This window comes from Dama dama, chromosome 23, assembly GCF_033118175.1.
Source record: "Dama dama isolate Ldn47 chromosome 23, ASM3311817v1, whole genome shotgun sequence".
NCBI classification, from domain to species: Eukaryota; Metazoa; Chordata; class Mammalia; order Artiodactyla; family Cervidae; genus Dama; species Dama dama.
This window is the reverse complement of record NC_083703.1, coordinates 64,750,037-64,775,144: the sequence shown is the minus strand read 5'-3', so window position 1 is coordinate 64,775,144 and position 25,108 is coordinate 64,750,037. Positions and strand designations below refer to the sequence as shown.

The 25,108-nt window shown below is 37.5% G+C and overlaps 1 protein-coding gene across 2 annotated transcripts in view; it reads left to right on the top strand.

Annotated features, from left to right (window-relative positions):
- The window catches only part of LOC133045059 (ubiquinol-cytochrome c reductase complex assembly factor 1), a 92,926-nt gene that overhangs the window by 15,466 nt on the left and 52,352 nt on the right, over window positions 1-25,108 (top strand). Inside the window, exons 3-7 of one of the 2 annotated variants that reach the window (XM_061127139.1) lie at window positions 4,623-4,707; window positions 6,891-6,977; window positions 7,854-7,961; window positions 15,795-15,867; window positions 21,894-21,951. In XM_061127139.1, coding sequence (XP_060983122.1) covers window positions 6,891-6,977; window positions 7,854-7,961; window positions 15,795-15,867; window positions 21,894-21,951 — 326 coding nt within the window. In that variant the 5' untranslated portion in view covers window positions 4,623-4,707. The remainder of the gene's footprint in view (window positions 1-4,622; window positions 4,708-6,890; window positions 6,978-7,853; window positions 7,962-15,794; window positions 15,868-21,893; window positions 21,952-25,108) is intronic. The other variant, XM_061127140.1, reaches the window with a different exon arrangement.

The following is a 25,108-nucleotide window of genomic DNA, read 5'->3' as shown; positions in this document are numbered from 1 at the left end:
TGTTGACCGTACCTCACTGGTACATCTTCCCAGTTTTGAGTTCTGGTTGGAAAACTCTGCCTCAGAATGACATCCTCAGGCGCATGTCCGAGAGGGAGGCAGATTTGGCTCAGAATGAGGAAGAACCTTGTGTTAACTAAAATTGTGGTGTAATGGAATGTGTTGGCTATATTTGGCAAAGTAAATTTACTCTTACTGGAAATATTCAAGCAATGATTGGAAGACTGTGTTAGGGGCATGACATAAAAGTATCTTTCATTGGGTGAATGGTAGTATCAGAAGATCTCTAAGGTAATGTCCATTGCTATAATCCTGTTATTGTTTTCAAAAGCCTGGGGATGTTGGATTCTCAACTATCTTTTCTAAATAACCTCTTGAAGTTCTATCATACTTTGATGAGTCTACTTTAAAATTTTTTTAAATTTTGAAATAAATTAAACATAAAAAAATGATAAAAATAGTAGTGTTCCCATATATCCTTCATCTAGCTTCCTTTGATGTTAACATCTTATATGACCATAGTGCAGTTATTGAAACCAGGAAGTCAACATTCATGTAATACTATTAAATAATCTGAATACCTATTCCAGTTTTTTCCCCCCATTAATTCCTGTTTTGGTTCTCGGTTTGGGTTTGTCTAATATTTTCTTAAAATTAGATTAAGGCCTTGCATTTTTGGGAAAAGTGACATTGTTTCCTTCTCAGTGTGTCTTATCAGGGGATACATGATGCCAACATGTCTTATTACTGGTGATGTTAACCTTGGTCACTTGGTTATTAATTAAAGTTAACTTTTCCCCTTTGTAATTAGTATCTTGTGAGAAGATACTTTGAAATGGTACAGATTTCTCATCATACTTTTGCTCATTACTTTTAGCGCCCATTGATGGTTCTTTTTTTTTAATGGTATGTAATAATTACTTTAAAAATTTTGATAAAATACACATAACAAAGTTACCACCATTTTAAAGTATGCAAATTCAGTAGTGTAAAATATAGTCACATTATTAAACAGTATATATCTAGAGATTTTTCATCTTTCAAAACTGAAAATGTATACCCCCGCCTGCTGTTGGCAACCTCCTTTCCAGCTCTCTGTTTCTTTAATGCCGCCTACGGGACTTCCCAGGTGTCGCTAGTGCTAAAGAACCTGCCTGCCAATACAAGAGACACAAGAGATGTGGGTTTGATCCCTGGGTTGGCTCTGGAGTAGGAAATGGCAACCCACTCCAGTATTCTTGCCTGGAAAATTCCATGGACAGAAGAGCCTGGCAGGCTACAGTCCATGGGGTCACAAAAGAATCAGACATGATTGAGCAACTGAGTACAATACTACATATGAGTGGAATCATACAGTATTTGTCTTTTTGTCACCTATTTTGCTTGGCCTGATGTCTTCAAAGTTCATTTGTGTTATAGCATGTGACAAGATTTTTTTCTTTTTTTTTTTTAAAGCTGTATAATATTCCATTGTATTTATATATTACAGTTTTTTTATCCATTGTTCTGTCAGTGGGCATTTGGGTTGCTTCCACATCTTGGCTATTGTGAAAAATGCTTCAGTGAAGATAAGTGTGCAAATATCTCTTCAAGCTCCTGCTTTAAATTTTTTTTTTTTTTTTTATATTTAGCTAGAAGTGGTATTGCTGTATCATGTGATAATTCTATTTATGGTTCTTGACTGCAGTAGTCATTACTGTGGTGTTTGCTTGATGGTCATTTTCTAATTCCATCAATACATACTCCATTTGTTGACTGGAATTCTACTGTAAGGATGAGCTGTCACTTCCTCTCCATTTATTTGTTTATTCAGTTATTTTGTATCAGTATGAGCTAATGGATGTTTATTCTGTGAGTTATAATCTATTCTCATTATTTATTTTGTTGATCAAATTGTCCCATGTTTGGCTATTGAGAGCTCCTTCAAGTTCTTTTCTACCTTCCTTCAGTTTTTGAACACTTCTTTATTTCTTGGGTACCACAAGATGTTTCAGGTTCATGCTGTATTTTGCTCGAGTCCTAGAGTCAACAGTTTCCCTGGGGAGCCCTAGTTCCGTTTATTGGAGAAGAATATTAGGAATATTTAGAAATTAAGATCTGGGTGCTAAGTGTACATTAGCCAATGTTGAACTCTACTTAGGTTTTTGAATCAGCTAGGGGAGGGAAGAGAGCTCTGAATATAAGTTTTACCCCTTAAAGAACTTTACTTCTTTGAGGCTTAGAGTCCTTATTTCTAAATGGGAAAAAATAGTATCAACTTTGAAAGATTTCTGTGAGATAACAAAAGTAAAACAGCAAGCATTCAGATGCTGGGCATATGGGAGATCTTTAGTAAATTGTAACTATGATTTTTGTTTGCTATTTATGTTCATGCTCCTTGGGTAAATTTTCTCATCTTGTAAATGGAAACTTTAAAAAATTTTTTTTTGTCCTAAAACTACTTCAAGTTGCAACCTCTCCTTGGGTCTTAGTTTCCTCATCTGTGAAAGGAAAAGGTTGGACTTAGAAGATCTCTGAGATTCCTTCCAGCTCAAGTGTTGTTATTCTAAGTTACTCCTTAGTTCTTTAATTGCTTTTTCTCCAAGCTAAACAGCCTCAATTCGTTTTAACCTTTCCACTAGGACCTTTTATTCATGTCTTTGATCATTCCTGTGGTTCTTTTCTGGACCTTCTCCAGATTGTCCTTCTATTTAAAAAAAAAAACCCACCTAGTTTTTATTGAGTGCTGACTCCATGCCCAGAATGGTGTTGAGCAGTGGGACAGAAAATAAAAGAAGTATAAGATATACTGTGCCCTGGTGGAGCTTATAGTTTTGCTAAAAGGACCAGATATTCAAGAATTGCTGAGTCTTTCTCTCCTATTCCCCTTTTCCCTCCCTCCCTCCATTCATTCCTTCCTTCTTTCCCTCTTCTCTTTCTCTATTTCTTTCAGATCAGGAAGGTCTTTTCACTTTTAGAACCTTTTTGGAAGCAAAAAAAGAAGAGTGAAATTTTAGCATTTCACTTAATGAGGGGCTGCTTGCATAAGAGTTTGCTGTTGGATTTGTCTGGAACAGGTCTTCATATTTGTTCTATGCATTGAAGTTTACCCATCTCTTTTACATAGATTATTTTATTTGGTTGTAAAACAAACATATGAGATAACTGGAGCTTCTAACCTTGTTTTTTTTATCTTCCACTACCCCATGCTTCTCACCTTTGTCTTTTCAGTCACTTTCTCTATGCTGCTGTCATCTTAACACTTATCCATGATCTCTTTTCTGATGACTCCAGATCTTTTTGATCTCTAAATTTCTATTTTTTATTGAAGTATAATAAAAATACAAAAAGGCATAAGTCATAAGTATGTGACTCAATGAATTATCCCCAAGTGAACATAACCAGCTCCCACATCAAGAAATAACCCCAGAAGTTCCTTGATCCTCTTCTGGTCTCTGCCCCTAACCAAAGTTAAGCAGTCTTCTCTTTGAACACCAAAGTAGTTTTGCCTTTCAAACATGATATGTACTCTGTTTTGTTTGTCTGCTTTCATTCAACTTTGTTTTAGAAATTCATCTATGTTACTGTGTGTCATAATAGTTTGTTCATTCTCATTGTTGTGTAGTATTTTGTTGTCTGACTGTACCACAGTTAATTTTTCCACTTATTTATTGATGGATATTTAGATTGTTTCTAGTTGGGCTTTTATAAATAGGGCTCTTATGAGCATTCTAGTATATATTTTTGTGAGGATATATACACATTTCTATTGGTGTATATACTTAGAAATGGAATTGTTGAATCTTACAGAATGTGTATACATTCAGCTTCATAGATACTGTCAAATAATTTTTCAAAGTGATTGTATCATTTTATACTCCCATCAGCAGAGTACAAGAGTTCTAGTTGCTTTATATCCTTTCTGATGCTTTGTGTGTGTGTGTTTGGTGGGTGGTCTTTAAATATTTTTAAATATGAAAGTAAAGTGAGTTTTCTTTCTCTTCTCCACAAGGTTATGAGCTCCATAGGGTAAGGGTTGTTTTATCTTAAAACCTGGCACAAAGGCTGGCATATTGTGGGTATTTAATAAAAGTTGGAGGAAACATGTATGCATGGTATGTGTATAGATAAGAAGAAGGATATATAATAAGGGCTTTCCTGGTGGTCCAGTGGATAAAAATCTGCCTGCCAATGCAGAGGATGCAGGTTCGATCTCTTCGATCCCTGGTCGGGGAAGATCCCACAATGTCGAGGGGCAGCTAAACTCCTGTGCCCCAACTACTGAACCCACAGGCTTAGAGCCTGTGCTTTGCAACAAGAGAAGCCACAGCTATGAGAAGCCTGCATATTGCAACAAAGAATAGACCCCTGTGCAGCAAGGAAGACACAGTGCAGCTAAAACATAAATAAATAGATACATTTGTGAAGAAGCATATAATAAGAAGTAACCTTAAAAGTGGCTGGGTTTGTTCATTCAACAAATATTTAAGTGTTTGCTGTGTATAATGCACTGTACTTGATTCTGGTAATACAGCTAGTTCCTACCCTCATGGATATTTTTGGTGGTGGTGATAGAAAATAAATATGTGTGTAATAAAAATATAATTGTACATTGTAATGAGTACTGTGAATTAAATGAACAGGCTACTGCTATGATAGAGAATCATGGGATGACAAGAAACTGTTTTAGATACAACAGTTAGAGAAGGCCTCTTTGAAAAAGTGACAGTGAGTATTTTGGGTTATTTTCTCTCTCTCTTTTTTTCTTTATGAAAAGTTATTTGATATCTTTTTGGTTTAAACAGAGGAAAAATTAATGTTTTTAAAGGTCAAGGGAAGGTGAAACAGACCACCAGCCCAGGTTGGATGCATAAGACAAGTGCTCAGGGCTGGTGCACTGGGAAGACCCAGAGGGATGGGATGGGGAGGGAGGCGGGAGGGGGGATCGGGATGGGAAACACATGTAAATCCATGGCTGATTCATGTCAATGTATGGCAAAAACCACTACAATATTGTAAAGTAATTAGCCTCCAATTAATAAAAATAAATGAAAAAAAACACACACACACAAAATAAAGGTCAAGGGAATCTTTTTTAGGGGGCAAGGGCAAGAATGGGTAGTACAAAAAAGTAAATGTTTGTGTTTATAGGTATGTTTAGGTATGGGGAAACTAGATGTTTTCTGGGGAAGAGAAAGATCATGTCATTTAATATAACTTGCCCCAAAGCACAGCTTGTTGAACAAAGACTGTTGGTTGTTTTCCTTGAACCCGTTTAAGTGTTTCATGTTCTAGTGGGCCATTACACTGATATATGTGATATAATAGGAGTGATTCTGTGTTTCATGTTACACAGCCTTCTTGATACCTGTAAATTTAAGTGTAAGTCCTTGGCACTGACCAGAAGAATCCTGACTAATCTTTTAATATTCTTGTTTGGAAAGAAAAGTAAATAGTAACTCTCCACATTTAGAAATTCCATTTTTTCCTTCATTAGTATTAAAGGAAAAATCATTTTCATTTCAGTGTGTCCCTTCTCTTGGAATAAAACAGAACGGAATCCTCCTGCTACTCCTTCCCCACCACTTTATATTGTAAAGAAAATATAACAGTACTGAGAGTTTGGAAACTGGGTTCCTAAACTCTTGAATATTCTACCAGCATAGTGAAATAACTCATTTCTGTGTATTCCATTTTAGACTTGCACATATGCATTTGTGTGTCTACCTATAATTTTATACATAAATATGTTTTCATGTTGCTAAAAATAATAATCTCTTGTAAACTGTGGATTTTAGGTGATAATGTTGTATCAGTGTAGGTTCGTCCATTGTAACAAATGTACCACTCTGTTGAGGAATGTTGATAGTGGCAGATATTGTAAATGTGTGGGAAGGGGTATGTGGGAGCTGTCTGCACTTTGGTGTGAGCCTAAAACTGCCTTTAGAAATAAATTCTAAATAAAATCTGATCATTTGATTTTCCATTGAGTGACTGAACCTTAATTTAGTTAACCACCTCATTTCTCATTGGACTTACTCCCCAATTTTCACTCTTGTGAATAATGGTAATAATGAGGATCGCTTGCATATTATTTTTTCCATAGGAATTTATTTTCAAAACCATATTTATTGGTCTTGATTATAACATCACCAATATTGGTAGGATTATGGTGAGGATTCCATAAGGTACTTAAGTATAAGGCACATTCATTGTGAGGCACTTACATAGTGCCTGGCACATAATAGTTTTAACTAATGGCTTCCCTGATAGCTCAGTTGGCAAATAATCTGTCTGCAGTGCAGGGGACCCCGGTTCGATTCCTGGGTTGGGAATATCTGCTGGAGAAGGGATAGGCCACCCACTCCTGTATTCTTGGGCTTCTCTTCTGGCTCAGCTGGTAAAGAATCTGCCCGCAATGCGGGAGACCTGGGTTCAATCCCTGGGTTTGGGAAGATCCCCTGGAGAAGGGAAAGGCCTCTCCAGTATTCTGGCCTGGAGAATTCCATGGCCTGTATAGGCTGTGGGGTCGCGAAGAGTCAGACACAACTGAGCGACTTTCACTTTCAGTGGCTGTTATATTGCCAAAGTGTTTTCATATACAGTGCGAACATAGAAGGAAGACAATTCTGATCTGGACAACAGTGATGTTGACAATGATGATGAAAACTTCTACTACTTATTGTGTACCTATTTTGTGAAAGGTATTTTATATTCTTTTATTTATTCAGATATTCACCAGATGTTTGTTGAGTATGTACTAGATACCATTAGGAACTGGGTTAAGAAAGGTTGGATTCTATATTTTTTACTTTGAAGTAACTCTGTTCACATTAACCTTCTAAGTGTGTGCTCGGTGTTGCTTACATCCGTTTGTTTTTCTTTTTTCCTTAAATCTCTTGGGGCTCCAGATGAGCCAGGCCCTAGCATGTGGTGGATCAGTACAAATTCCTGGAGTAGACATTGAGCTGAGGAGGAAGTATCATACCACAAGTAAGGTGAGACTTAATGAGTTCTTTCTATGTCTGTAGCATGCTTTCACACAAGTGTTCTTATTTGAAACTCAGCAAAATTGTTACCTGGATGAGGCAAGAAATTTTATTGAATGAAGAAGATGAAGTTTAGGGAAGTAAAGTAACTTGCCCAGGGTCACAAGGATGGGAGGAGACAGACCAGCTGAATATTGGAACCTAAGGCTTCTGATCCCATGTCTTGTATTTCTTCCATTGAACTCTCTAGCTTGAAAAGCACTTTAGAGAAAAAGTCATAGTTTTTTTTTTTTTTTTTTTTTTTATGTTAAAGTAATATTTAACATCTGGAGAATTTCTTATTAGTTAGATAGCCTGGCTTCATTTAGAGAGGCTTAGCATTAGAAAGGTTTTCCATGGAGTTTATTTGTGAACTACAAAACTTATCTATAGTCATTAATAAAATTTGTTATACTAAGAATACAGGAGTTTAAAAACATGTTTTCAGTACTTGCTTTGGTTGATTATGTCTATGATTTTGTCTGCTTTCAGATAATATTTTTCTTTCCTTTTCCTATAATGTCAATAAACATAGAACATTCCTCTTCTCAGAATTTTTCTTTGGGAGATGGGGGGGTGGTCAAGATTTCTTTTTTAAAATACTCTTTTCTATAGAACTTAAATGGGGTGCATATGTCTGCTCTGGAATTTGGAGGGCATCGATTAGGGTTCCAGATATGTTTGTACTGAGTGAAGAAGTACCCAGAAAAATGAGAATTAAAAATTCTGGATGAAAAATATCTAAGCAATAAAAATTCCCCTTAGACCTAATGAGAAATAAAAGCATTCTGTTAAGAAATGTTTTTTTTGCAACTGATTTTTGATTGATTCTTTTTTATTAAATAGCTTTCTTCTACCAAGGATTCACCACAGCCTGTTGAGGAGAAGGTTGGTGCTTTCACAAAGATAATAGAAGCCATGGGATTCACAGGACCTCTGAAATACAGTAAATGGGTAAAGTCTCAGTTTTTCTCATTTTTCTTTTTGAGCTTTGTGCTTTCTGCTCCTTGCAGAAGATTTTTTTTTTTAAAGCTTCTGCTTTGCTTTTTGTGAAATGCATGTATTATTTTGAGAGCTTTAAAACATGTTGTATCCCCTTGTCTCCCATTCTAAGTCAGGTCTATACAGCATGTGGGGCTGAAACACTGCCTCTACTCCCTTCACTTGATTGCTTAGAAGTATCTCAGTAGCAGGCAATCGAATAAGACTGGTCTTTCCAGATCTTTGCCACGTGAATGCCATATAGATAAGTTCTAAGGAGTTAGATGGGCCAAATGTTCTGATGGGCAGTGTTCTTAAGGAAACATTACTTTCTATTGTTCTTAAGTGATTTTCTCTAGGTCATGGTAGTGATTTTCTTTAAAATTTTGTTAATGAGCATTTTTAAAATTAATCAATTCTGTGATTTATTATAATTCATATTATGGAGGGCTGTCTGCTGTATCATTCCTTATGAGATCTTGGCCTCGCACATTATCTGTTATATAGTACTTGCTATCAATGAGTGAATGTCCACTTTGCATCAGGTGCTACTGCCCCTGGACTTTTATAGAAATGCCTCTAACCAATTAAGTAATAAAACACAAGTCACTGGATTTTTCTCAGCCCAGTTATCTTCTAGTACTACTGTTTCTTTCTATGATTATGGCAAAAGTACATTTTAATACTTTTCAAGGTTTCTAGAATGTTGGATAAACCTATCAGTCATAAGTTATAGTCATAAGTCATAATCAAACCAATACAAAGCAGTAGAGAAGACTTTTTTAGAAAACACCATAGCTTTGCCCAGAATGACTAAATTATTTCACTTACACCTTTTTAACAAGTTGTAGTCAAATTATTATAGAACTTAAATTTTATTGTGGACTCTACTTTTAGTTTTCTCTTAAAATGTCTGGCTGTCTTCCTAACAGTTCCAACTGCAACACATATAGGCTTTTTTCTATACCCTCCCTTTTACATAAATTCAACAGTGATTCCTCCAGCATTTTGTCTGTAAGGGGCTTTGAAAAGTATAGAAGATAAGACACATACTCAGTTATAATAATGTTCTTAAGATCCTAAGGTTATGAAGTGCCTTCTTAATCACTATTGAAATACTATTTATGCTCCTTAAAGTTATCTCTTTTTACATCATAATTCCTTGGCAAATGATAATCATTGGTATATTTGATAATATTAAGCAGGATCTTTTCCTCTATTAAAAAAAAAAGATTTGCAAAAAAAAAAATTTGCAATCATAGCATTTGGATTTAAAAGCATAAGTGTTTTGTCTGAAAGTAAGAAATTAAAAGGAAAATAAGAGCAGAAAGAAAAAAAGAAAAGAGAAAAAAATTGACTGTTTTATTAATTTCTTGATGGTTGAGTTCCACTTGGTTGCTTCCATATGCTTTGTCTCGTCTGTATTTTTATGATTCCAGAGGGAAAGTTGGCTACTATTTGGAGGATTACTAAATCATCAGGAAAATTTCTTCACTGTTTTAGTTTAAGTTAGTCTCTAATTTTTCTTGGTTCCCTTGTGACCTCAACCAAGTCTCTAATTGCATTTAAAAAATCTTTTGTGATGTGGCAGTGTGTTTCCTGTAACCTTCATTTTTAATTTGTGACATCAAAACATCCAAGTATGACATTCTGGTATAATTTGGGTGGGAAAATGTAGGTAACTTTCCATTTTGAAAGAGCCTTTTTCAGCAAATGTTGACTCAGAAGTCTATGGCAGACACTTGTATTGGGGTTGCACTGGCAGGAATCTTTGAATTTTGTCTTTTCACATGTCTTTCATTAGGGAGTAAAATGTCTCCCTGTCTCTCCACATCAGCAGTGTCAGCCATCTTTCCTCCATCTTCTTATGTAATGTTTTCGTGTGTGGTTCCATTTTTCTTCTAGATGCGTATTCAAGAATTTAAATGTGGCTTTTCCTTACCTGCTTGACTATCACGAAATAACCATTTTTTTCATTATCTTTATGGAACAATGATCAGGTAAGATAAGGATAACGTTTAACAGATTTAGCCACATGTCATTGAATAGGCAGTTTCCAGATTAGCATTAAGCCAAAAAGTTATTCCTGTTCTGAAGGACACTGACAAACTGGAATGCATTCAGAAATGGGCAGTGAGCCTTGTGAAGCCTTCAGAAACTTGAATGAAGAGTGGTTGAAGGAAATAGGGATGCTTTGCCTGGAAAGAGAAGACTAATGGTTTTCTCAGGTATTTGAGGAAGAAATGTTTAAAAAAAAAAAAAAAACGAGAGTAACTTCCTCATGGTCCAGTGGCTGGGACTGTTTTCTTCCAGTGCAGGGCGCCTGGGTTCAGTCCTTGGTCAAGGAACTGGATCCCACATGGCATGACTAGGAATTCAAGTGTTACAACTGAAGATCCCATGTGTCACAACTGGGATCTGGTGCAGCTAAATACATAAATGCTGCTGCTGCTAAGTCGCTTCAGTCGTGTCCGACTCTGTGCGACCCCATAGACAGCAGTCTACCAGGCTCCTCCATCCCTGGGATTCTCCAGGCAAGAACACTGGAGTGGGTTGCCATTTCCTTCTCCAATGCATGACAGTGAAAAGTGAAAGTGAAGTTGTTCAGTTGTATCTGACTCTTTGCAACCCCATAGACTGCAGCCTACCAGGCTCCTCCGTCCATGGGATTTTCCAGGCAAGAGTACTGGAGTGGGTTGCCATTGCCTTCTCCTAAATACATAAATAAGTATACTAAGAAAAAGGAGAGACTTAATCTGAGGTATTCCAGTGTGCAGATCATGTTTAATGAATGTTACACGAAGCAGATTTATGTTCAGTATAACACGAATCTAACAAGAATTGTCCTCCAGTGGACTAGGTAGCCTCACAAGGTCATTGGGCTTGTTTGAACAGGGGCCCAGATAGTTGACTGTGAATCAAGAATGCTGGAGAAGGAATTCCAGTACAGAAGAGAAAGTTCAAATGACTTCAAAGCCCCTTCCAACTCTCACACAACTGTGACTGCAAGCCTTTTACTAGATTTGTTTTTCATCTTGTAAGATGGTACAAACTGCATCAGTTATTGGGAAAGCTGATTTTCATTTCCCAAAGCTGTCTTAGGTGCTTATGTTTTAGTCAATTAGACTGATGGAGTCTTCCAAAGTTAGAATGAAATAAACATGAAGTCATCCGAGAACCAGAACAATTTGTATTGACTGGATGGAAATTTAGTCCACCTACTTGCTTAACTTATATTAACACATGAGTCTTGAAGAGGTTCTTTCCCCGAGTTGTTATTTCCAGTCCCTGTGTGATGGTCTTAAGGGACTTGCTTTAGAGATTTGTCCAGGAAAATGGCTCACCCAAGTATAAAGGCTTGGCTTTGCTGCAGGAAAAGTGAGGAACTATAAAATGCTCCTCATTGCCACAGTATGAGCACTGTATAAATACACTGGCCAATATGGTGAGGTCTTCATTATTTGTAATGAATGGCTGCTTCATGAACATGTGGTGGGGAAAAACTTCTTTCTCAAGGAATGATGTGGGGCCTTGCAGGCAAGTGTGCCTTTCCTTAGAGAAAGTGATTAATTATGAACCAGAAGACTGTATATAAGAATTGGAAGGAAACTGCAGATTTAAAAAAAATTTTGACATAGGCCATTAGGAATTTTACTTGAAATTATAACTGTGTTGGGACTTCCCTGGGCATCCATCTACGGGTTAAGACTCTTTGCTCCCAGTGTAGGGGGCGCATGCCACAAGGTGAGGCCTAAAATAAAAAAGAAAAATTTTAAATGTGTCATGATAGTTAAACTAGGCCTTAAGTTCCATGAAAGGACTTTTTAACTGCTTTGTTTATTGCTGTATTTCCTAGTGTTAGGTACTGAGTTAGGTGCTCAATAAATTATTTGTTGACTGAAATGAAGAGCTTACAGATGTCCTAAACTCTCTGTTTCAAGGATAATAATAGGCCTGTCAAGGCCAAGTCATTTCGATAATGGTATCATTAGGATATCATTAGTTTGGCAATGGTACAGACCAGTGCTTCTCTAAATGTGTTCTGTATAAAATACTCCCCAAACTGTAGGTGTTAAAAAGTGAAACATGCTGCATTTTTATGTTGCTGATATGGTGAATTACACTGATTTGTGAATGTTGACTTATCTTGAAATTCCTGGGATAAATTCCAGTTGATCATGATATGTTCTCTTTTAAAAATACTGATGGATTTGATTTGTTAGTATTTTGTTAAGGAGTTTTGGATCTGTGTTCTTGAAGACTATGGTTTTACTGTATTGTTTTCTTCTGATGTCTTTGGTTTTGATACCAGGGTAATGTTGGATCATAGAATGAGCTGGGATGTGTTCTTTGCTTTTTTTCTGCAAGAGTTTATGTAGATTTGATATAATTTCTTCACATATTTGATAGAGTTCTCTAGTGATGCCCTCAAGCCTGCAGCTTTCTTTGGGGAAGATTTTTAACAACAAATCCAGTTTTTATTTTATTTTATTTTTTTTATTTTTATTTTTTTCCAAATCCAGTTTTTAAAATAGAGGTAGGAAAACTTCCCTGGTGGTCCAGTGGTTTAGACTCCATGCTTCCACTGCAAGGAGCTTGGCGTTCCCTGTTGGGGAACTAAGATCCTGCATGCTACATGTAGTGGCCAAAAAAAAGAAGAGATAGGACTATTCATGTTATTTATTTATTCTCGTGAGCTTTGGTAGCTTGTATCTTTCAGTGAGTTTGTCCACTTCATCTAAAATAATGACATTTATTTACTTAAAGTTGTTCATAATATTATCCTATTACTATCTTTAGGATATATAGTAATGTGTTCCCTCTATTCTCTGATTTCCAATATTGGTAACTCATGTCTTCTCTGTTTTTTCTTTCTTTTATTAAAAAAAATATGTATTTATCTATTTATTAGGTCTTAGTTGCAGCACAAGGGATCTCTGATCTTAGTTGCAGCACGCAGGATCTTCTAGTTGCCGCAGGCAAACTCTTAGTTGCGGATGTGGGATCTAGTGCCCTGGTCAGGGATTGAACCCAGGCCCCCTGCATTGGGAGCTCAGAGTCTTTAACTACTAGGCCCTCAGGGAAGTCCCTGTTTTTTCTTTTTAATCCCCTTAGATTGGTTCTACTAAAATTTTGTCAATTTTATTGATGTTTTCAAAGAACCAGCTTTGGCCTATGATTTTCTGTATTATTTTTGTTTTCAGTTTCATTAATTTCTGCTCTTATCTTTATGTATCATTCTGCTTGCTTTTAAGTTTAATTTGCTCTTCGCTTTTAGTGTCTCACCAAGAGTTTTGTTTAAATGTGGGCTTCTAACACTGATTTATTGCCCATAAAAATATACCTGATTTCCATTGGTTTTATGTTGTTTTGTTTTCCCCCATATGAACTTTAGGCTAAAAACATTGAAAATATAACATCTCAAATTAGCAAATAAAAAAATTTAATTGCAATCAAAGACATAGTAGTTTATTTTATAACAGGTATTTCTGCCCATGAGAAACTGAGATATGAATGTTATGTAGTAGTGGATATAGTATATCCTTGGTGACTGAACCTTAATAACAAAACGGCTCTGCTAAAATTCTAGGTTGGATTTTCCTCAGTTGCTACATCATTTGCATGTATATATATTTTTAGTCTGTGCATATTTGAGTAATTTTCTCTGTCATTTTAAAGAAAAATAAGCTTCTACAAGCCTTTGTTGATAAACTAATTGTATCCTTAAAGAAATATTTTGAAAGTTCTTAGAAATTCTTGTTCCTTTAGCACTGAGTTGGTCTTCAGACCTACAGTTCATAAAAATTTTCATTTTTAGATTTATTTTTATGAAGGCACAATGTACATACAGTAAAATATACAAATCTTCAGTATACAGCTCATGAATAAATTAAAATCACTCAGATTAAGATTCTATGAGAATTCTTAGTGTTTTAGGGAATAGTAAACAGTTGATCCTTTTACTATATTTTATATTCATTAGAAACTCTTTTTTAAAAAGAGTTGCTGTGTTTATTGTTGTTCAGTTGCTGAGTTGTGTCCAACTCTTTGTGACCCCATGGACTGTAGCACATAAGACTCCTCTGTCCTCCACTATCTCCTGGAGTTTGCTCAAATTCATGTCCGTTGAGTCAGTAATACTATCTAACCATCACATTCTCTGTCGCCCCCTTCTCCTTTTGCCTTCAGTCTTTGCCAGCATCAGGGTCTTTTCCAATGAGTCAGCACTTTGCATCAAGTGGCCAGAGTATTGGAACTTCAGCTTTAGCTTCAGCAACAGTCCTTCCAATGAATATTCAGGGTTTATTTTCTTTAGGATTGACTGGTTTGGTCTTCTTGCTCTCCAGGGGACTCTCGAGAGTCTACTCCAGCACCACAATTCTTCATCGCTCAGCCTTCTTTATGGCCCAGCTCTGACACCCATACTTGACTGCTCTCCATATCTTTGACTATACAGACCTTTGTTGGCAAAGTGATGTCTCTGCTTTTTAATATGCTATCTAGGTTTGTTGTAGCTTTCCTTCCAAGGAGCAAGCGTCTTTTAATTTCATGACTGCAGTTACCATCCACAGTGATTTTGGATGGAGCCCAAGAAAATGAAATCTGTCACTGCTTCCACTTTTTCCCCTTCTGTTTGTCATGAAGTGATGGAACCAGATGCCATGATCTTAGTTTTTTGAAAGTTGAGTTTCAAGCCAGCTTTTTCACTCTTCTCTTTCACCCTCATCAAGAGGCTGTTTAGTTCCTCTTCACTTTGTACCACTGTAATGGTACAATCTGCATATATGAGGTTGTTGATATTTCTTCTGGCAATCTTGATTCCAGCTGGTGATTCATCCAGCCCAGCATTTCGCATGTACTCTGCATAGAAGTTAAATAAGCAGGGTGACAATATACAGCCTTGACCGTACTCCTTTCCCACTGTTGAACCAGTCCATTGTTCCATGTCTGGTTATAACTATTGCTTCTTTACCTGCATACAGATTTCTCAGGAGACAGGTAAGATAGTATGGTACTCCCATTTCTTTAAGAATTTCCCACAATTTGTTGTGATCCACACAGAGGCTTTAGTGTAGTCAATGAAGCAGAAGAAAATGTTTTTCTGGAATTCCCTTGCTTTCTCCATGATGCAACAAATTTATAAACATAGTATTCTGTTAGGATCAGCAAACTATAAAACTAGGGAAAATACAGAAAAAAATGACCCCCTCTCTTCAGGGAAAAAAAAGACTTACGGAATAGAAAATAGTGCTTCTGAGGAAAGATCAAATGATTGAGGGTTTTGTTTGATTTTGGTCAGGAGAATGGGTAGTTTTTTTTTTAATAAAAGGGGTTTCAGATTATAAAGAATGTGGATGGTTCTGAACTATGGTTTAGAGGCTCAAATGTGGTAAAATGGGTTTGAATTAAAAGATAGATTTCCTCTAAATATTAGAAAAATCTTTTTGGCATTTTGATGCTAAAATCATAAAATCTAGAATTTTGTGAAGTCCGAATGTCTTGATTTAATAAAAGAAAGCATGGCATCACTGACTCATTGGGCATGAGTTTGAGTAAACTCCGGGAGTTGGTGATGGACAGGGAGGCCTGGCGTGCTGCGATTTACGGGGTTGCAAAGAGTCGGACACGACTGAGTGACTGAACTGAACTGAACTGATCTATATTGTTTAGCTATTAATTTTGCCTAGAGACAGGTTTGGACCCATCCTTCTAGTTGAAAAAGTATAAAATTCTGTGACCCACATCTAATGGTACCAGAACATTCACTTGGTCATGTCTTGAGTTTGTTTTATTCTCTTTGTCTAGAAAATTAAGATTGCGGCCCTGCGCATGTATACCAGCTGTGTGGAGAAAACTGACTTCGAGGAATTCTTTCTAAGTAAGTTACTGTTTTTGAAAGTTCTGAAAAGGAAAATGAATCTACTGTTCATTTTTATGTTTGTGTCTTGGTCAGATAGTTTTCTTTTTTTAAGGTACTAGTGAAACAGTTTTTCTTGCACAGGATATATAATAAAAGCTTCCTATTTTTCTCCTAATAGAATAAGCAGAGGCCAAAAGAACCTTATAAATAAGATGTTTTATTTGGGAAAAATAAAACATTTGGGGGAAAAAAAAGTAAAAATTTGTCCAGTACTTCAACATTATCATCCCCTTTGTCCACATATGCATGTTTTACATAAGGGTACTCAGAGTAAACATACTGTTTTACATTCTGGATGTTTTACTTTGCAATTTTGACATGAACTTTTAGCCAGTGATTCCTCTTTTATTTCTAGTGTATAATTGTTTTAATTAATCCTGGAATATGTCTCATGATTTTTCTTCTTTCTGTAAAAGGTCAAAAGGTACGTGTAACTTTATTATTTTTATCCTATTGATAAATTGCTTTCTGAAAGTTTTACTGGTTTAGATGATCATCACTAGCAGTTGATTGTATCAATACAATACTCATTTTGATGCTGTAAACTGTTGTAGTTATAAACAAGTCATTTAAAGCAGATACTTACAAAGTCATTGGGAAAGTTTAAACTGTTTCCAGTTCCACAGATTTTGGAAGAAAATGTGTGCTGTGCACCTCTACCTCTTGTAATAGCCATTATCCTCAAAGCAACAAACACTTAACTATGTTCTGGATATTTTTCATGGACAGCAAATAATTAATATATAATTATATTAACAATAATGAAGAAAGAGATGCAGCTTTGTTTACTATTTTTTAAAATTAGATGCAAGTTGTTTTGTTGATTTTACTTTCAGCAGATTGATATTATATTAGAAACTTAAAATACTATGCTGAGTTGTAATCCTCATTTAGTATCTGCCTTCCATTTCCTATTTACTTGTAGTGAAGAAAGAAAACCTTCCTGCTGCTTTTTCACCTCTAGCAGTTTTTTATTTTAGGAGAAATTAGTCTGAAAGGAGAAAATATTCTTTCTCTTCATGATGAAGAGACTGTTAATTTTAGAAGCTGGATTTTTCTTAAGTAGTTTTAAGTATTTTTCTTTAGATCTTTTTAAAACTTCCTCCTGGACATCTATTTAATATTAAATATCTCATAAACTTAAAATTATTTTGAAAGGATGTTTACTAGCTATCTTTGTTTAGCTAATCCTTATTAAATATTCTTGAGTTAATATTATAATATTAAATAATGAGACTTATTACATACTTAATGTATCATGTTTCAATTTATAATCTGTTGTAGACTACTTATAAAAATAAAAGTGTATTAAAGTGAGTATCCATTACATTTTCATAGTTCACACTTACATGCTTTTACATTTGTTTCCTTTTGGAGTTATAAAACCTTGCAAGACTGGAGAGCTTATATTCTTATTTTTAATTTTTGTTTTGTTTTCAGAAACTGTTGAAACTTAAAGAGGCTAAGTGATTTACCCAAAGTCACTTACTAGTCAAGCCTTGATCCTATGTCATCTGGCTTAAAATCCAGGAATTTTTCTGCTATAACCTATTGCCTTGAATGAATATAATTGCAAGATAGAATTATAGTTCATTTTAATATTTTGTTTTATAATTCTTTGTATTTTACAATTTTTAATTGAGAATTACCTCTATGATGTGTCCTATTAATTTTGTGAACTGCTGTTTATATATTATTAAAATGTGTACACCTCAGTGAGCTTTGTTCTAGCCTTACCCTTTGAATTAGTTATCTGGGGAGGCAGTACATTTTTCGGTGATACCACTGTTACTTCAGGTTTTCTGAGACTAACTTTGAGAATTACCTTTTAGACTTATATCATGTTCATTTGTATTATGCTCCATTGTGGTCCATCTTTGTCATTTGTGGTTAGATTAAATTTCAGAATTGTGGCCAGTGAATATAAAGGGAGAAAATCTGAAAAGTACCACTTAGAGGCAGACAAAGAGTATCTATAAAGTAATGAGACTGACTTTCTTGCATCTTGGATTCTAAAGAGTAGGCCAGACAAGTTTGGGGTAAAAGAAGAGAATGTGTGTGTGTGTGTGTGTGTGTGTGTGTGTGTGTGTTGCTTCCCAAGATTACATCTGTAATGTGGCTATTGCCCCCTTGGATTTTAGCATTTTAGGGCTTTACTTTTAGAGTCCTGAGAATTAAGTAGCTTTTAAAGGATAGAGAACCTTGGGTAGCAGTAGGTGTCATTCTCACTCTTCCAACAAAAGTGAGGCCAGTTGTATGTCATGAAGGTTGAGTTCTTTACTCAGTAAACATATGCCTGTCAGCCTCTCGGACAAGTCCTCATAAAATGCCAAAGCTACAGATGCTCTGTCATGTCAGAGCCAAAGTGTTCAGAGGTCTTGATCCGGGGACCTAGATGCTGAGGATTCTGACTGGGGACATACCTTAATAGTCCACTGTTGTTTCCAAGATGTTCTGATGATGTCATTGTGGCATAAATGAGTGTACCCTCTGTGAGCATGCAGTGTTTGCTAACTGGTCTTTTGGCGATCGGTTCCATTATAAAGAGCACTTTTGGGGCAGAGGTAGTCAGCCAGTCAGTAAAGCTTGTGTTTAAAACCACACTGTTGTCTGCAAACTGCTTTGTTTTTAGCCCTAAGAGCCCTCATACCTTGGAGAGGAGACTCCTTAATGAGTCAATTTTGAGTTAATAAAATTGAAGTTCTACCTTTATCTCTTTCTGATACTAATACTCAGCTATCAAATATATCAATTTTGTATAAGTTTATGATGTATTTTTTTAAAACTTGAAAAAAAGATTGAGGTTCATCATCAATAGATGACATCTTAATGAGTTTTTTTCAAAGATAGTTTAAACACTAGTGTTTAAACAGTTCACTGAAAAACAGTAGTGAATGTTTGTGTGCTGTGCTTAGTCGCTCAGTTGCGTCTGACTCTTCACGACCCCGTGGACTGTAGCCCATCAGACTCCTCTGTCCATGGGGATTCTCCAGGCAAGAAGACTGGAGTGGGTTGCCATGCCCTCCTCCAGGGGATCTTCCTAACCCAGGGATTGAACCTAGGTTTCCCTCTGCAGGTGGATTCCTTACCAACTGAGCCACCAGGGAAGCCCTGGTGAATTCACAAAATTCAAAAAACATTCACAAAAGTGAATGTTTATTGAGTACCTATTAAATGTTAACTACTTTGTTAAATGTTCTACAGTCCTTATCTCATTTATTCCTCACAAAAACTCTCTAAGGTAGGTTCTCTTATTCTCCCACTTTTATAGAGAAGAAAACAGGTACTGACAGGTAACTTTGCCCAGAGTCACATAGCAAGAAAGAAGTAGAGTTAAGGTTTTGAATCAGGATGTCTGACCCCAGTGTCTTCATTAAACATGCAACTGTGTTAGTACTGCCGCCTCATAACTGTAATGAATTAATTTAGTTTTACTCAACTGATGTTGAGGAAGAACGTATCTAGCCTTATATAATAGTGCACTGAATGTATACTGGAGCTAAGTGTGATTATGGGAATACCTTGTGATCATGGGAAGACCTATAGCAGGTTTTAACTTTGAAGTGTTTAAAGACATTTCATAAAGCTAAAGAGTCTGCTGTTTGTTGAGTTGATCACAAACTTTCAGTGGTCATGTTTTTCAGGGCTTTAGCTTGTGCTTTTCTATTCTGACCCCACTGCGTACAGGGAGTCAGTCATATGCCAGCTCTTTTCCCATCCTCAGCTCTGAGCTGTCCCCCAGAGGGAAAATTGTGACCCAAGTCCAGTTGCTGGCCTGTCTGTCTGTCTGCGCTTTCCAGCTCAAGAACTGATTCCCTCTTTGAGAAAATTGGAAAGGCTCCTGGAGGCTGCTGAGAAGCTTTGATGTAGAGGTAGCAATTGAACAGATTGTCCTTTAGAAGCAGCCAAATTTCATTTTCCAGATTGAAAGACAGACTTCCAAGAAAGCTTTTCTTTTTAATGTTTTGTTCTAGCATCCAAAAAAGACCCAACTTCAGATCCGGGCTCGAGAGTTTCTCATGGCTATTCTTGTTCTAGGTGGAGGGTGGTTGGCCCACTCTCAGATGGCATGTGTCTTAATAGCTGAATGACTGGCCAGGCCAGCCTTCACCTCCCTCCTGCTGGGCTCCAAGAGGAAGTCCACTTGACAGCTGCTGGGCACCTCCCAGTAAACTCACCAGAGTATTTTGGTGTCAGTTTGTGACAGACCTGGACTTAAACGCTATCCTAGCCACTAGTTTGTTAATATTGTGGCTGCCCACAAGTTCCTTAGCTCTTTGGAGCCCGTTTCCTCATCTCTAGAATGAGGCTTCTAATGCCTTCCTTCAGGGTTAAAGTGAGGATTAAGTGAGATAATATACTGACATGACTAACAGTGGACTTGGCAGGAAGTTTGAACCCTTAGTGAATTTTAGTTTCTGATCCTAATATTAGAGAGGCCATTAGCAATTAGGCCATAGTATATGGAATCAAGGAGACCTAAATTTGATCCCAGATGTCTGATTTCACAGCTATGTGACCTTGGGCAGTTGTCACCATCTCTCTTAAGTCAGTTTTCTCACCTGTCAAATGGGGATAATATCAATACCTACCTCATACGAATGTTGGAAAGGTTCATTGAGCTAATGCATATACCTTTCATTAAGTCTGGCACATACATAGTAAGCCCAAAATGAATTATAGCTCTTCATTATTCGTGATGTTGTTAGTGTACCTCACTAACAGATCAGGGGGCCTGCTCTGTGCGTTCTGTCTTAGTGGCCCCTGTTTGTGATCATTTAGGTCATAGTATACTTCATTGTTTGCTGAAGGGCAGAAGATACTACTTTCTTTCTTGAGTCATTAATCCAAGGAACAGAATCAGATTCCCACTGATTCTCTTTTTATCATCTTGCTCCACCATTTCTCCCCGTCATGTAATAAGGAGAGCATATTCAGTGGGGGGGACCCTTCACCAAGCCAGAGGCATTTCTTAAGGATCCGAGAATTGAGAGGCTTGGATATCTAAGCACTGACCTGATTTTTGGTATTTTAAACCAAGGAGAAGCCCTGCCTGGTTTATCATTCCTGGGGGTGATGAACGGTGTTTTGTTAGATATCATCTGCTTTCTTATTCAACTGCAGTTCTCTCGAGCTCTCCTTCTTTCTCCCAATCATTTATTTTGGTTGCATCATTTAGCATACTCATGTTTGTAGCACATTGGGTTACCTTAAAGAAAAAAAACAGAAAAGGGATACAAGAAGAACTTAATTTCTTGGCAGAGCTCAAGTAAAAAAAAAAAAAAACTTATACATGGGACTTCCCTGGTGGTCCAATGGTTAAGAATCCGCTTTGCAGTGCAGGGGATGTGGGTTTGAACCCTGGTTGGGGAATGAAGATCCCACATGCCGAGGAGCTTGACTAAGCCAGCGTATTGCAACTATTGAACCCTCAGACAACTAGAGTTGTGTGCGCCACAATGAAAGATCCTACATGATGCAAGGGAGATCCCATGTGCTGCACTTATGATGGAAGGCAGCCAAATAAATTAACACATTTTTTAAAAAATACATTAAAAAAAAAAAAGCCTATACTTAAGTGGGGGTAGGCAAGTGGTGTCTGCCTAGCTTTCCAAAAGAATTGGAGATCAGGAAGGGAAAATAACATTGACTCATATGGAAGTTAGAAGGAATTACAGAAATTGTCCAGGCCACACGATACAAAGTGAGAAAACTGAGGCTCAGAGAAGTGATTTTCCAAGGGCCACACAGCAGGGTGGTGATGGGGCTGGAACTAGAGGCCTGGTTGCCTGACTACATTCACTGTTCTTTCAACCCATAGGCTTGCCTTGTGGTTCCATTGGCCTTCTCTCTGTGATAGCATAATCAGAGGGCACTGTGACTGCTGTATACTTTGATTGAACAAATCCCTACCAATATTTAAAATAGAGTCCATATTCCTCTTCTAAACCCTCACATATTTATACTTCATTATTATTTTCTAGGGTGTCAGATGCCTGATACATTCAATTCATGGTTTCTTATAACTCTGCTTCATGTCTGGTAAGTGAGAAATTTAAGTGAAGTCACCATATTTTTTTTTTTTTTAAACACTGCTGACTTGTTAAGGTATAGCCCTCAGTAGAGCTGATTATATGAAATGGCAGTTGTTCAGGCATTAAAAACTGTTCCCTTTCATTTTAATAACTGGTGTCTTATGGCACATTTTTTATTAAAGGTCAAAGCATAGTCCCAGAAAGAAACTAATATTTGTAGGAGTTTCTCAAAGAACACCTAATCCAGTGAACAATGCTATCAGTATCTCTAAGAGACCCTATGGGCTTGGGTGGAAAGTTCTTTCCCTTGGCTGTTTTAGGAAAGTTCACATTTACGTAAAAGTGGTTTGAATTGTGAGCATCCGTGGTCATTTTCATTGCTGGTCATCAGAAACCTATAACAAATTATAGCACTGACATTTACGCCTGTACCTCTAAAATGTGCATACAGGTTAGATTCATGCCAGGTTTGTTGCATGTAAAAATATTTAACACCTTAAACAGTATATTTTTTCTTCAGCTGCAAATTACGTAGCCAAAAAAAATCAATTTTTCATCTAATGTTACACAGTATTAAAGGTCAGAAGGATATAGGAGAGACGTTGGAAGTGGGGGCTGGGGAATGTATTTATTGAACTGCCAGATCTTGGGAAAGTAAATTCTGGAGAACTAAGTTTACTACTTTGACCATAGTGAGCATCTGAGGAACGTGGGGAATGGTTGCCTTGTCAAAAGGACCCTTGTTTGAGACTGAGCTTTGCATCACAGGACTGACTGCTATATAAAGACTTTTTGGTTTTAATCACCTCTGAAATATTTCTTCTGAACTCGCATAGTCAGTGAGATTGGCTCAGGTGTCTAAGGTGGCAGTTTCTGTTGTTTTTTCCTAAACCGGTAGTTTATTGAGTGTACACTGTGTCCTGGGCAGTCAATAAGCTGTGTCAGGAAGCCCCCAGTCTAGTGAGGGAGATAAGACATGTGTAATAGTTGGTTATAAATTGGAATGGCCAAGTTCTATAATAAATCTGAGCAAGTAGTGCCTGTGGAATCACAGAGGAGGCAGCAACCCTCACCTGGCTTTTGAAATGTGCCATGTCTTAGTCAGGTAGCTGAGAAGGCAAACTACCTTCGGTCTGAATGGTTGAAGGTTAGGAGGAAGTTCAGGGGGGAAGCTGGATGTCCTGAGAGGAAAACTACTTTTTCAAGAGGAGTGCACTGCAGAGGTGGCCCTGGGGAATTACCCACTGCAGAGGTGGGAGGATTGAGAGGAGGCTAGGCTGTTTCCAGCGGAGCTCAAAGATAATATTCAAAGCCAGTATGAAAGACTCTTTATTGCCCAATAGCCAGAGGTATCAGCATGTTAGAGGGAGTGGATGGCAAAATAAAAAATATAATCCTTGTGACCACATCCCAAGGTCAGTACCTGACTAATAGCAGCTGGGGCAACCTTATAACTACTTGTAGTTCTTTCAAGTTAGCCATGATTTCCAAATGTGCCTGCTGAGTCTTCCTTGCTGAGATTGGTTTAATTTCTCAGAGGCATGGGGAGTACCATCACCAGGTAAGTAGGGGGAGGGAGGCTTGTCTACACTTGGTCTTTCGTCCATCCTTCCTCCTTGGTTCTCATGATCTGCAGCTTTGGTGAGATGAATCAGTAGCTTTTCAGTTTGAATCAGCAAACTCTGTGTTAAGGACTGGTAGGCACTGGAGAGAAGGATGTGACGTGGTGTGCACCTTCAAGAAACTTAGTTGAGCGGAAAGCAGACCCAGTACAATTGCTTGTAATGGATGACAGTGAAAGAAGTGCTGTGCCCAAAGCACACACAGGTACTGCGAAAGGACACGAAGGTGTGACTGAGTCCACACTTGGTGGAGGGGGCGGTATTGGATGCAGAGTTGTTGTGTGGTAGAGGTGACATATGAGATGTACCGTGAAGGGTGAGGAGCATTTCTGTCAGAGAAAGGAAGGCACTCTTAAGTTGTGGGAGTATTAGGAGCAAGACATAGAACATGTACAAGAACGCGGAGTATTTGAGGGCAGCCACATTGTCTGTAGCATCTAGGAACATAGTGGAAAAGGGTCACCAGAAAAGTAGTTTAGGATCCAGTGTGCTATGATCCACCAAGAAGAATTAGGGAAACTCTCTTCTAGGGGTTAGGGTTCTTAGAGGAGGTAAGGGATTCACCCCAGGACTGCGGGAAGGCTGTGTTCTGGTCCTGTTCTCTTAGCTTGAAACTCTAGGAGGTTAACTGGGGGATCTCCAAGTCCAGCGTTACCAGGCTCAGTGGACTTGCTGGGGATGGGTAGAGTTCAGATACCTCCTGTGAGTGGTACTATGAGGGAGAAGTGGGGAGGCTTAGAAAGCAGTCATAAAAATAGAAAGAATTCCCCACTTCCTAAAAAGCCCCCACAAACACTAAAATACTCTTGCTTAAGTTCCCAAGGGTGATGATGCCCTGTTGGCTCTTAGAATAGGGACAGGATTTCTTATATCCTGTTAGTTCCCTGGAGGACGTGTTGATGTCCCCCTTATCCTTTCTGCTTTTTCTAGGTCCCAAATTTTTGTGTGTATTGGGATTTAGGACTGGGAACCCTTCAGTTCCCAGACGGCCCTTATCAGTTGTGTTTTCTTGTAAACACAGCTGTGTCCTTTGTCTTTGCCGAACAAGGTTAGTATTCACTACAGCTGCTGAAAAAATGCTGACAGGGGTTGCTCTGGGGGCTTTCTAGCATCTCCACATGGACTTGATAAAAGCAGGCTTCCCCTTCTGTTCCCTGTCTGGGGCAGTGGTGTTGAGATCCATTCAGCTGCCCACACCAGAAACCTGGGAGGCCACCTTTTCCCTCATTCCCTTCATCTGGTCAGGCCCCAGCCACTCATCTCAACCTTTTTTGATCATGACCCATAGTAACAAATGTATTTTACCTTGTAGTCCAGAACAAACAGATACATGATGCAAAAATTTTATAAAACTTATCCTACAGCATCAAATAATCTCTGACATTTTCTATTTCATTTGAATTTATTTAAAACAGAAATGTAAGATGTCACCCACTAACTGATTTCACTGATTACAAGGAACAGTACCTGAAAACAGATATTTGGACTTCAACTTCCCTCTTCCTGTGCCATAGATATCTCTCTCTCTCTCTCTCACACACA